This window comes from Pleurodeles waltl, chromosome 6 (assembly GCF_031143425.1).
Source record: "Pleurodeles waltl isolate 20211129_DDA chromosome 6, aPleWal1.hap1.20221129, whole genome shotgun sequence".
Lineage (NCBI taxonomy): Eukaryota > Metazoa > Chordata > Amphibia > Caudata > Salamandridae > Pleurodeles > Pleurodeles waltl.
The window spans coordinates 322,231,153-322,244,951 of NC_090445.1; the positions used below are offsets into that span (position 1 = coordinate 322,231,153).

At 46.8% G+C, this 13,799-nt stretch overlaps 1 protein-coding gene across 1 annotated transcript in view; it reads left to right on the plus strand.

Moving 5' to 3' along the window:
• Positions 1-6,551, plus strand: part of LOC138299675 (dehydrogenase/reductase SDR family member 1-like) — a 157,905-nt gene extending 151,354 nt beyond the window's left edge. Inside the window, exon 9 of the mRNA XM_069238147.1 lies at positions 5,773-6,551. Within this exon, the coding sequence (XP_069094248.1) occupies positions 5,773-5,909 (137 nt within the window). The 3' untranslated portion in view covers positions 5,910-6,551. The remainder of the gene's footprint in view (positions 1-5,772) is intronic.
• The last annotated feature ends 7,248 nt before the right edge of the window (positions 6,552-13,799 follow it).

A 13,799-nucleotide genomic window follows, 5' to 3' on the forward strand; every position in this document is an offset into this window, starting at 1 on the left:
CCACTATTATCCCCTTCTCCTCTGCATTCTCCTGGGATAAAGTGTTGATTATGCTCATTATGGAGAGCAGAGTTAGGGCATTGGTGGTAACTTCATCTGTGCATTGCTCCGGCTGGGTCAGTGGACATCAGGTTAGTGCATCTGATATAGTTTATTAGTAAAGACTTGTCTGACATTAGCTCTGCAAGGACTTGCAGTGGGCATGGTTAAAGGTTGCAATTACCAGACCAATCGTTCTTGTTTAAACTACCTGTTGTGATGAGATTGCTAAAAGGTCTCAATCCACATGTTTCCTCCTACACCCTTTGTGATGCCTAAGTGAGACCTTAATTTGTTCCTTACTTTTCTCACATGCACAGCTTTTGAGCCAAAGCACAGCTGCCCTCACCACCTCTAAAGACTGTCCCTCTCATCCTGATAAACTCAACTTATCGCTGAGTGAGCTTCAAGCTCTGTCTGCCCAGCTGCCCTACACCACACTCTTCCCTGTAAAACTGGTGCTATGGTCTAGCGTGGTATTTCTACCATAGGTTGTGACTCCCTTTCTTGTTGCACATTTCATCGCACTTCTGACATTCTTTGTTTCACCTTTACCCTTGAAAGAAAATGAGATAATCCATCATTTGGACCCCAGAAGAGCACTGTGTTTTTACATCAACCGTACCAAAAAACATCAGGTGGAAATTCAGCTCTTTGTGGGGTTCTCTGGGGCAAACAAAGTCAAGGTAGTGCAAAAGAGGACTTTATGCAGGTGGATAGTCCACTTCATTACGATCTGCTATGCTCTGGCCAAGGAGCAGCCTCCAGATGGCTTGAGGACCCATACCACAAGGGCCAAGGCTGTTACCACTAGCTGGCACGAAGAGTGCCTGTTCTGTGTATATATCAGGCTGCAACACAAGCGCTATGACAGCCAGGCCTGACGGAAAGGGCATTTTGGCTGTTCGGTCCTGTAGGACCTTTTGGTCTGAGTCATTCTGCAGCTTTGGTATCTATTTCAAGATGAGAAATCTGCAGTTAAAAGTATCCATAAGAAGTTACTTACCTTCGGTAACACTCTTTTTGTTGGATACTCTATCTAACTGAAGATTCTTTACCCCACTCCTGCCTCCCCATTCTGTGGAATGGCCTCTTTTCCAACTAAAAAGGTCCCAAATTACAGGCCTGCCTGACTGTTTCAAGGAAGAGACTGACCGGTGCTCTTGGATAGTGCTTATATTTGACTCCAGACATCCAAGAAGGAGCGGGATCAACACAAAGCCCCACAACAACACCTACCAGTTCACAGGGGCTATGCTGAAAAATCTTCTGTCTCCATTCTGGCATTGTGAGAAATTCTGATAAGGAATCTGACTGGTATAGTAGCAAAGCATAGGATGGTTAGAGTTTCCACCAGAAAGCATCACCAAGGTAAAGTAACTTGTTCTTCAGGTACAGTGTCTTACAATTACATCTACATGGCTTAGCCAAGAATGACATTCCTCACAGTATCTACAATGGCTTAACACAACTCATATGGTTCTCACCATATCTGCAGTGTCTAGCAAATGCCATGTTGGATAACTTGTAGGTAATTTTGTTCTGATTCAGAGTTAAAGATTTCACACTGGCAGTTGTTACATGTTGAGATGCAGTCTCATTGACTTTAATTTTATGGACACATGTTACCCACTCCAGAGACTTCAGGTGATGTTCCGATACCTCTGGGAGACTGGCTGACATGCACACTCCAGCCCTGGATCACAGCAGTTCTTTTGGGACTGTGAACAAAGTGTGGTGGTTTGGGTTTTACCTTTATACTTATTTTCCAGACAGGTGATATTGATCTACTCTCTAACGTTTGGGGCAGTTCCTTTTCAAATTTAATTTTCTGACTCAGTGCAGACATAGGGCCTTATTAAGAGTTTGGTGGGCGCAGAGGCTGCCCGCCAAACTCTTTAGGACGGGAAACCGCCACTCCGGTTTTCTGCCTGCCGGCCCTATTTTGTATATTTCACTGGGCCAGTGTTCCTGCCCGCTGGCCCAGCGGAATACTCACCACAGCATTGACTCTGGTTCGTAATGTTGCAGTGCGTCAGGTGCAGCAGCACCCGTCACGCTTTTCACTGCCCGTAATTCGGGCAGTGAAAAGTGCGACGGGGCTGTCCATGTGGCCCCTGCACTCCTTATGCCAAGTGGTCCCACCTCCATGCAAAGGCTGGTGGAAACACGTCTCCTAATCAGGAGGGCAGCGCTGCTTGCACCACTGCCCTGGAGAATTGAGACCGCCGCCACTGGCGGTCAGACCACGGCCATGATATGGTGGTCGGATCGCCGCTGTCGGCAGCGATCCGAGCGCCACCGCGAGTCTGGTGGTCCATGGACTGCCAGACTCGAAATGAAGCCCATAGTCTTTATGCAAGGTGATAGCTCTCCCAACAGTTTGTGATGATGCTAGTATCAAGCAGGAGTATCCAAAACATGGGCATAATGAAGTGTGAAGACTCTGCATGTCGCCTTCCTGATTTAGCAGTAGCGAAGGACCACAAAAGAGCAGACCCTTTCTGGAAACACCCTCATTGTTAAGAATGGAATATGCTGACTCTGCCTCATCTCTCCTCCAGCACTTACTGTCAACCAGATGGCAGTGCTCAGGGAAAACTAATTAGCAATCCCCTGCTAAAAGGTCATTATAAAAGTTCTAAGGGTAGTCCTTTCTCCATCCCCGCACTCTTCAGTGTCTGGATTGGTCTCTTTAGCTCTAGGAATGCTCACAGTACACTTCCATTGTTTGGGAAAGCAATATCCCACCTTCTATCTTGTGCCATTTCAGACATGAACTTATGCAAAAGGGATCCCTCTAGTCCGAGCAATCAGACTCTTACTACATCATGGAGTCTTGTTACCATGCATTCTTTACACACACTTCCTTGACCTTGTATGCAAGATGTCAGCGTAAGGGTATGGGTGTTGCATCAAAGCAGAACTTTATCGAAGTTGGGTCTGTAGGCTACGTTCCTCCTGAAACAGTATTATAAATTTACCAAAATTGGTAAGCTGCCACCACTACTTTAGCAATCCAGAACATGGTAAATATAGGCACAATGTAATAATAAAAACGGCCCACTTGTTGTGCCCATCCAGGTCACAGAGCAGGTTCTGTACCTTAGAGTCTCCATGGACAGGCCTAAGCCTCAATGCAGATGCAAGATTAGCATGCCAAAAAAAAAAGTCAGAACACCAGTTTCACACGAGTCACATCACTCAGGGCATAAGGGTACCTTTACCGTTCAGGGGGCATTCCTTTCCCACCAGATGATGTGGAAACCTTTATGGTAACGATCTGACTACTTATTCTTCTCAACAGTGGCATTACTACTGCCCTAGATAAAATGATGCTTATCTCAGGCAGGAATAAAGAACTTCAAAGAGATGAGACACGTAATTGTTCTCTCCTGAACAAAAGCTGTGAAATTTAAGGTTCACTTAACTAAAAGAAAATGTCAGGTACGTTTTTCCCCAGAACTTAGGTGCTACTGTAGCAATCATATTGCTAGATTCAAAAACAAAATAAAGGAGGAAAGAAAATCTATTTCTCTGACCAAAATACATCTGCCTCAAATCTCTCCAAAAACTCTTTTTCATTGTGGCAGAACTCTAATATCCATGGTCTTCCACGCATCCCTGTTCCATCCTTCTAGGGAACTTTGTGATGAAGTAACCTCATTTTCCAGTGCAGGATCCGAGAAAATAGAGCTGTGATTCTCATTGAGGAAATTTCTTCTCCAGAGAACATACATTTAAAGTGCTCTTCTCCAAATCCTCTAACCCGTCTCTCAATATTTGCACCCATTACTCAAATTCAGTGGATGGAAACTCTAGAAACCCGTTCCTCTGGCTCTACAACTGATGTATTTACTGAAAGAGGGATGAAACTTTCGTGAACTTACCAGAGCGATGACCTCGGTTATGCTCCCAGTCTTCCCTCGCCGAAGGTACAGATCCAGAGGACTGGAGACTAACAGCGATAAAACCATTGTTGGAAAAAACATTGTTTAACGTGGAGAACCATAGTAATGCTCAACCTGTTTACTTGTTACCTTATTTAGGCAAATTACTCAAAAAATGTCTTGAGCAAATTAAACAATTTTTCTGGAAAAAAAACAGATTGTTTGATGCTCTTAGACAGGATTTAGACTAAATCACAGAAAGAAGGTTGTGGTGTTTTCTATACTCTACAACCTCTGCAGATTAGGGGACAGTGTGGTGTTGGTGCATTGCTTTATTTGGATCTGTCCGCTTCATTTGTCTTCGTCAACCACTTATACTCATACTAATGAAAACCATTGGATAGATGGGGTTTTCAGATGAAGTTCTAAAACGGTTCAATTCCTTTTCGAGAGCTTGGGTATAATCCTTATACCTTTCCCTTTTATTCCAGTAGTAAGACATCTAAACTGCGACACCTCAGAGGGATGTCTCGCCTCTGCTATTTAATATGTACATTGGTCCCCTGGTGAAACTACTCCTTCAGCAGGGAGTATATGTACGCTGGCAGTACACAGATTAGTTACTTCCTTTCTCTTGATTTTCCTGCCACAAAGATGGCGAACTGCTGTTTTAGGAATCCTTCCATTTTTGGGTTCTCATCCTCATCTGCCTGGTGGCAGTGCCTTAATAGATTTGAGCGGTTTATGCACTTCCGGTTTACCTAGCCTGTCCTCAGTTACTGCAATACGCCTCGGCGTGTCTGATGTAGTATGGTGCACGGTAGAGGGCGCTGGTGACTGTCACAGCTTTTGGATAAGAAGTAATGGGTAGGTGCAAGCAGTTGAGGAAGGCGCTGCACGATTAGAGCCTTGTTTATTTCTTTTTCACCGCCTGCCAATGGTTGATTTTTTAAAAAAAATTGTGGGGGCGAAGGGTGGGCTTCAGAGACCAAAAGAACCCAAAGGTTGTTAGTGATGCGCATGGGAGTGGGTAGAAGTAAATTGCTGAGAAATAGTAGAAGAGACAATAGATAGGTGTGCAGTCAGTCTGGTATTGGCCGGCACAGGGCTAGGTGAGAATGGGGGGGGAGGTAGGTTATCGGCTCCAGAAGGGTGTGCAGGGGAGCAAGAGATGGGTGCGCTGGGGTCAGGTGAGGACAAGAAGGAATGTGTTTTTGGAGTGGGTGAGTGTGAGGTGTCACCTGGTTGGTAAAGAGGCTGTGAGTATCGTATAGGAGTGTGAGGAGTGCTTGTGTGATACAAGGGAGGGAGTGAAAAGGTAGAAGAAACGGTAAAATGATGTGGCAGAATACAGTGACAACAGGATTTAAAACCATCAGGCAGGAAGAGTGAGGGACATAGGGAGTGAGAATGAATGAGAGAAATTGTCCCTATGGAGTTTTTGTCCAAGTGGGAAGGCTGTTATTGGTTGGAGATAGGAGGCATTTGAAGAGTATTGGGGACCAATTTAGGTGCTGCGTTGTTGGGTATGGGTTTACGGTCGTGTGAAGAAGCAGTTATTGCTTGAAGGAAGGAAATGAGACGTGAGAAGAAAGGGCGATTATGTACACACAATGGTTGTATCTTCTAAATATGTAAGAAAGTAAGTTATTTTGTATATTAACTTAGTACATCTTGTGACGCCTCTTTCGTTCTTAGGATAGTCGGCCCTTTACCTAATTGTAGACACTGCTCTTTAGCACATGCGTCGCCTTGAGCGCACCTCTGTACTGTCGTGTCTTTGTCAGGAGATGTTGGTGGCCTATATTCACCCTCTCTCGTTTACCTTTTCTCTCGTCTGCAGACCGGCAAATCACGAACTACACCTCACTGCGCTATGTACTCTCCATGGTCCCCTCCCTCGCCTGGCTAGCTCGCTTCATCCCAGGGTTCATCTGCATCCCCAAGTGGGTCCTCACCCTCTCTGCCAGCAAGTTCTAGCCAGTGGGCCTGACCTGCAATCCAGAACCAAAGCAGTGGCGCTGGAACTAGGGATGCTGGCGGCGCTCCACCATTGCCTGGTATCACTGAAGGTGCTCAGATGAACAGTAACAGAGGCTTTTTTTCCGTATTTTCTGGCATCTTTTACTTTCTGACTGCTGCTAATTGGGTTAACATGGTGATCAGTTTACCTGCCAAACTGCTAACCGTAATGTGAGGTCATCATCTAACTTTCAACTTGTGATACACTTTCTGGGGTACAGGGAATTGTGGAAGAATGTGGCCACAATATGTGATGGCTTTTTAACAAATGTAAAACAAAACATTTATCCCTTTGCAAATTAAATATGTGAAAATAAAGGAGCAACAGGGAAAAATAAGGCACATGGTGTCTTACTCCGGAAGTGAAATGGGTACAACGTTTTAGATAATGACAAATTATTTTTACTTTGTGCGATTCGTACGTGGTAGAAGCAACTCTGATGTGTGGCACTGTTTTCATTTAAACCTAAAACCATTACAGATTTACTGTATTTTGTATAATGTGAACAATCTTAATGTTATTGGCACGTGATGCAAAATGGACATATTGGAAATGATTAGAGTGTTGCAAAATGTGTGGAAATATAATTTCCTAATATATTTCTACCTGCTCTGGTTTACTTTTGAATATGAGTTTAGCTGTAAAACTGCTTGTGTCATACGACTTTACTGCATGATTGACGGGGTATGGAAGGCCCTGACATAACAATGCCAGCATGATGATGGTGTGTAAGCCCAGGTAAGAAGGTTCCAATGGATGCCATAGTAATTTAACAGCTGTTGCTTACCTTTTACGGAAAGAAAATGCTCCCTCATGATGGAAAAACCAATAGAAACATTGTGTTTGTAGCATGTCTGGCTGTAGATAAACTTGCTTTCCATTCTCTTGCCATCTAGTGTTGGGCTCAGACTTTTGCAACTTGTTTTTCATCAAAGAAGTCTTTAAAGTCACCTGGTCTTAGTGACTCCTCTGGTTGCGAATGCGGATGGGCACCAACTTGTTAGATTGTTTTTCTCTGCCATCGGGTTTAAACATTAATCAACATTGCCCCCGGTTTTGACAAATTTGAAGTTCCCCATCACAACCCCGGAGCTCGTTGTCTTCCTTCCCATCACCGAGAATATTTTCGACACCTTTTCACTTCTCACAGTGCCCACTCTACTTCTTGAGCTCATCATCATCAAGCAACTGGCCACTCAGCACTCAAAGCCCTTTGGGGCTCTGCGTCTGCCCGTCTTCTGAGAATGAGGAGGTAATGGAATGCATGCCCTGCTGAAGATGCCTGCACAGTAATTCCAAATACCCATGAATCAATCTCCACACTGCCTGTAACTTGTGCCTCCTGCTGAAGAATGATGAGAGGTGGTATGATTCTTGCTCGGCATTCAGAAGAAGAAAAACTCTGCATCAGTGACGAGACATACAATGGGCAGAATATACAAGTCCTATCCAAAAATGCCAGACATCTTTAGTGAGGTGGACCCACTCAGCGCTGAAGAAGAAGAACCGGGTGAGTCACCTGACCTTGTGGTCCACTAGTCCCGAGATCATCAGCTCCTACCTCTCAGAGCCTGAGGAGGAAGAACTTCAGGAAGAGATAAAGGGCACCTAAGGACGTTCCATCTGTGTCTGTCGACCTCTGACCTCACCTGACAACCATGCCTCACGTGAGTACAGTTGACATCAAAGCCTCTTTCACATTCCATACATGGCCACGTATCGCAGCCGAGCACCCCCCTTCTGGAGGACAGGCATCAAGCCTGTGCCTAAACCCCAGTCACCTTCAAGTGCACCATCACCGTAGGGCCCTGTTCCACACCGAAGCAAAGCCTTGGGGCAGATGAGATATTCTTCGAGGGCCCTTGAGCCGCAATGCCCCTCAAGTCCAAAAGTATGTTTTGGTGCCAAACTTTCGAATCTGACTCCTCTGTTGACACCAAAACTACTGTTGGCTCCGAAGCAGTCAACAGCCTACTCCGAAGAAAGGCCTATCCTCATCCATTTGCGCACAGGCAAGATCTCCACTTTGGAAAAGACTGCCTAAAAACACAGTCTTGCCTTCGAAGATGTTCCACCTGCAGACACTTCTGCCTCTCCATTGCTCTCCAAAATGCCTAAGGGCAATACCTTCAGTTCCACCACCACCTCCAACTTCTCTTCCTCCTTCCTCACTGTCACCTCCTCTCTCATTTCCAATGACTTCCCCTCAGGGGTCACAGGAGTCCAATTCAGGCAGCCATAGACCCTGCAGTGCAGCTAAGGACTTTGCCATGGTTCACTCGCATCCCACTGATGATCTTTGAGAGTATTATGATGTAGATTCTCAGGGTGATTCAGACCTAGACCATGTTCCCATCAGAGCCTTCCCGCCAGATGACACAATGGTGTACCATAGCGTTATTCAACTTGCAGCCACCTACCACAAGTTGGAAATTTATGTCACCCTAGTGGATGATGATTTTTTTGGTTGAGGTGCTTTCCAAAACAGAACGTTCTCTCCAATTCTTTCCTATGCTCAAGGGATGATAAAGTGGTTGTTAGAAATTGGGTCTCTAGTTGGCAGAGGTTTGCACCCTGTCCAAGTATGGACCACAATCCTGTCAGGGAATGTCCAGTTACACTCCTGTGCTCACCCTCTGATTACTTGGCACAGAGCAGTCAGGCTTAACTTAAGAGGCAATGTGCAAAGTTTGTGTGCAACCCTAATAACGGTAACTCAGTGACAGACACCACAAGGTCAGTAAACTAGCAAATATTTATCTTATTAACTTAAGACCAAAACAACAAAAATCCAAACAGTTTATCACAAGTTAAACCATATATTAGATGACAAGAGAAATATGTTTTGAGTTTTAATGTGCCAGGAATCCCTCCACTCACGTAGCAGTTCCCAAGTTGTTAGGTCAGTGTCCTGGAGTGAGTACAGGGAAACGGGGGAGCGGTTCTCTCGAGTCACCCGTGGCCTCTGTAACAATGATGTGAGGTGATTGTTGTTCACTACCTAAATCAGAGCAGACTGTTGTCAAGAATGCCCGAGTCCAAAGTAGAGGAAGTGGAGGAAATTGAGAGGTGCTTCTATCAAGGGGTTCACAGCGTGGTTCCCTCTGTGACCATCCTGGTGGTTGAGAGTGAAGAAGACACCATTGCAGCCTCGTGAGCAGAGGCGGAGAGACTCCTTCACAGCCCCAGAGTTGAGTCTTGGGCATTCCGGTGGCTGCAGCCGGTGGGAATGTGACGCCTGACTGTTGGTGGGCTCAACACCATGCTGGGGCTTGGCAGCTCTGTCACCAGTGGGCTTCACTCCTTGGGGCCTGCACCACTAACAGGGAGACAGGTGCTCCAGCACAGTCTCAGGAAGGCGGGGGGGACTGAATGCCAAACTTAGCGATCATGTACATGGCGGCCTCCCACTTGGGCCCACGTTCTCCAGTACAGGCAGCTGCAGCACCCATAAGTCGTCCCGAACTAGTAGCCCTGGGGGACTTTGACACACAAAGAAAACCAGTAGTTAGCTCGGCGTTCTCCCTGGCATGAAAGTGCTTCTGGGCTGATAAAGTTAATGTCACCAGTGAACTTGAAGAGGTCTTTGATGTCCCAGAGACCTCTGCGGGAAACAGAGGCAAGCCAACAAGCCCTTGGAGATTCTTGGCGCACGCTCAGAGGGGCGAGTCCAGTCCCTGCTGGGTAGAAGCAGCAGGCCAACACAACAGAGCAGAAGCAAGGTGGCAGTTCCTCCTACAGTCAAGCACTCCACAGAGGAAGGCCAACACAGCAGTGCAGTTCAGAGTGGCTGTCCCTCCTGACAGCACAGCAGTCCTTCCTGAAAGGGTGTTTTTGTCCCAGTAGAATGCTGATTTGGTGGGGTTTGAGGGCCAGCATTTATACTTTGGTGCTTAGGTTCTAGAAGGTTGGGGAAACTTCCAGACCTTCCTTTGAAGTCTTTAGGGTCCCTTTCATGTCTTTCCCGACTCCAGACACTATGCAGGGGGTAATGCACCCCCTTGTGTGAGGAAAGACACAGCCCTATTCAGAAGTAAGTGTCAGCCCCTCCCTCCCACCTAGCCCAGGAGGACCCATCAGTCTGATGATGAGCCATCAGTATGCTCCCTTTGTGTGTGACTGTCTAGTGGGAATGCACAAAGCCCTGCTGTCGCCTACCCCAGACATGTATTCAGAGCCAGGCAGAGGCACAGAATGGTTAAAGTGAGAAAATGCCTGCTTTCTAAAAGTGGCATTTTCAGACTTACAGTTTAAAATCCGGCTTCACCATAAGTTGTGATTTTAATTTGTGAGTCCCGGGGCACCAAACTCCATATTTCTCTCTCTTACCATTTCCAAGTTATACTTAAACGATGTTTTAAGACAACCCCAGTGCTATTCTATGGGAGAGATAGGCCTTGCAATAGTGAAAAACAAATTAACCAGTTTTTTACTACCTGGACATGTTAAACTTAAACAGCGCATGTCCAAACTTTAAATACACTGCCACCTGCCTGTAGGAGGCTGGCCTGGTTTGTAGTGGGTACCAAAGGTACTTACACCTTATACCAGGTCCAGCTATCCCTTATTAGTGAAATGTAGTCAGTGTCTAGAAGCCAGGCTGTCTAGGGGTAGATGTAGCTGAGCAGCCAAGGCTTATCTAGGAGACCTGCAAAGTTCATGCAATACCACTGTAGCCACACAGTGCTTACACACATGAAATAAAATACTCAGTGTTACACAAATAAAGGTACTTTATTTTTAGTGACACAATGCCAAAAATACCTTACAGACTATGCTCCCTTAGGAGGAAAGTAATATACACAGTATATACACTAGAATGCAGCAATAGCTGTAAAAACAGTTAGAAAACAGTGCAAATAGTGAAAATCACAATAGGTTGCAATGGGCCTAGGAGGAACACAAACCATATACTAAAATAGTGGAATGCGAAAGTCGGTTCCCCACCAAGGCAAGTGTAGTGTGTAGAGGGGCGCTGGGAGTGTAAGAAAACACCGAAGGTAAGAAATAGAACCCATCCCAGAGCCCAGGAAAACGGGAGTAAATCAGAGTAAGTTTCCTGAAACACACAAGAAGTTGTGATAGAAGATTATGTAAGAACCAGAAGAGACTGCAAGACACTAACAATGGATTCCTGGACCTGAAGACCTGTGCAAGAAGGGTACCAAGTCCCAGAAGCACTTAAGAGTCCAGGGAGAACAGGAGTCCCTGCTAACCGGGATGAAGGTGCAAAAGAAGAACCACTGGTGAGAAGACAAAGTCAGTTATGCACCCAAGAAGACAGATTCGGGTTCCTGGTTGCTGCACAAGATGTCCCACGCTGGTTGGATGACTGCAGTCTGGTTTGTGTCGCTGGATTCCGACAACAAGCCTTGGCACACACAAAACTCACGGTTGGAGGAAAATGGCACTGTCTGGGACCAGGAGGGACGTGGTGGCCTCTACCCAGTAGGGGGAAACAGAGGGGGTACTCAGCAACTCAGAGAGCCCTCAGAAGACCAGGCAGTGCGCACAGGAGTCCCACAGCACTGGGACAAAAAAGGTGCAAATTGAGGCCCATGCAGCACGACACAAAGGGATCCCACGCTGCCAGAGAACCACTCAGGAATCTGTGCGTCGCAGGATGGAGTGCTGGGGGCCTAAGCTCAGCTGTGCATGAAGAACTTCTTGGAAGGTCACACACAAGCCTTGGCAACTGCAAGTCACCTGGTGCACGGGGGTACTGTCTTGCGTGGGGAGGCAAGCTCTTACCTCCGACAAAGTTGTACAGCTGGACTTTGGGTCTGTCGGGGTCACTTTAGTCCACCACCTGTGTTGCTGGATCCACACTCGTCCTCTCGAGAGGGGACCCACACCACCGGTTGTTGCTGCAGAGAGGTGCCTGCTGAAGCAAGGAAGTGACTCCGTCACTCCACTGGAGATTCCTTTGGTTCTTCTGGTGCAGGCTGAAGACAGGCAGTCCTCTGAGAGTGTACGACCTGGAAATTGTTGCAGTTGCTGGCAGGAGCTGAAGTTAAAATGTTGCAGAAGTCATCTTGGCTTCTTTGTTGCAGTTTGTAGAGTTCCTGGAAGGTTCAACTGCTGTTACGTCAGTAGAAGATGAAGTAATGGATGCAGGGGAGTACTGCTGGAGTCTTGCAATCCGAATCTGAAGAAAAACCCAGAGGAGAGACCCTAAATAGCCCTGAAAGGGGGAATAGTCAGCTACACAGGTAAGCACCTATCAGGGGAGGGCTCTGGCCTCACCTGCTGGCACTGGCCAGTCAGTTGCTCCCAGAGTGCCCTACCACCTTGGAATCCAAAATGGCAAAACCCAGGGACACCCTGGAGGAGCTCTGAGCACCACCCCTGGGGTGGTGAAGGACAGGGTAGTGGTCACTCCCCTTTCCTTTGTCCAGTTTCACGCCAGAGCAGGAACTGGGTAGTAGACTGGATTATGCAAGGAGGGCACTATCTGTGGCCTTCAGAGCATTTCCAGAGGCTCTGTGAGGCTACCCCTCCCATGCCTGTAACACCTATTTCCAAAGGGAGAGGGTGTAACACCTCTACCCCAAAATAAATCCTTTGTTCTGCCTTCCTAGGCCTGAACTGCTCAGGCAACAGGAGAACAGAAACCTGTCTGTGAGGTGGCAGCAGCTGGGGCTGCCTGGAAAACCTCAGAAGGTTGGTATGGCATTACTGGGGGTCCACTGTGGAGCCCCCATAGTGCATGAGATTGTACAACCAATACTAGAATCAGTATTGCGGTACAATTTCCAGTTGTTAGACACCTTACATGGCCATATTCGGAGTTACCATTGTGAAACTGGACATAGGTATTGACCTATGTCCATGTAAAATGGCATCCCCGCACTCACAAAGTCTGGGAAAATGGCCCTGGATGACGTGGGGGCACCTCTGCTAGTGCAGGGGTGCCCTCACACACAGGTACTTTGCACCCAGCCTTCAGGGTTGGGAGGCCTGACATATAGGTGACTTATAAGTGACCTGGTGCAGTCTAAAGGCTGTGAAATGGTGCATGCACCATTTCACACTGGCTGCAATGGCAGTGCTGTAGAAGCCTTCGCATGGGCTCCCTATGGGTGGCAAAAGTAATGCTGCAGCCCATAGAGATCCCATGGAACCCCAATGCCCTGGGTACCTAAGTACCATATACTAGGGACTTATAAGAGGGCACCAGTATGCCAATTTGGGATGAAATACTGGGTTACCAGTATGAAGTGACACATTTGGAAACAGAGAGAGCATAAGGACTAGGGTCCTGGTTAGCAGGATCCCAGTGACACAGTCAAGCATACTGACAAAACAGTGAAACATACTGACAAGTAGGCCACAAACCATGAGCACTGGGGTCCGGGCTAGCAGGATCCCAGTGGCACAGTCAAACACACTGACAAACAGGCCAAAAATGGGGGTAACCATGCTAGAAATTGGCTACTCACAGTGGCATGGACATTCTTTAAGCCAAAGGGCATAACAGTAAACTGATAATGCTCATCAGGTGTAGAGAATGCTGTCTTTTCTTTTTGCTCCAGGTGCCATCTTAATTTGCCAGTACCCTGCAGTTAAGTCAAAGGTACTTAAGAAATTAGCTGCACCCAATTTGTCAATCAGTTTGTCTGCTCTGGGTATAGGGTGTGCATTTGTCTTAGTGACAGAGTTGAGATCTCTATAGTCCACACAGAACCTCATCTCTCTCTTGTCATCCTTGGTGTGAGGTTTGGGGACTAAGACCACTGGGCTAGCCCTGGGGTTGTCAGATTGCTCAACTACCCCTAACTCCACTCCAGCATCTTGTGGACTTCCACTTTGATGCTTTCTTTGACTTGGTCAGACTGTCTGTATAT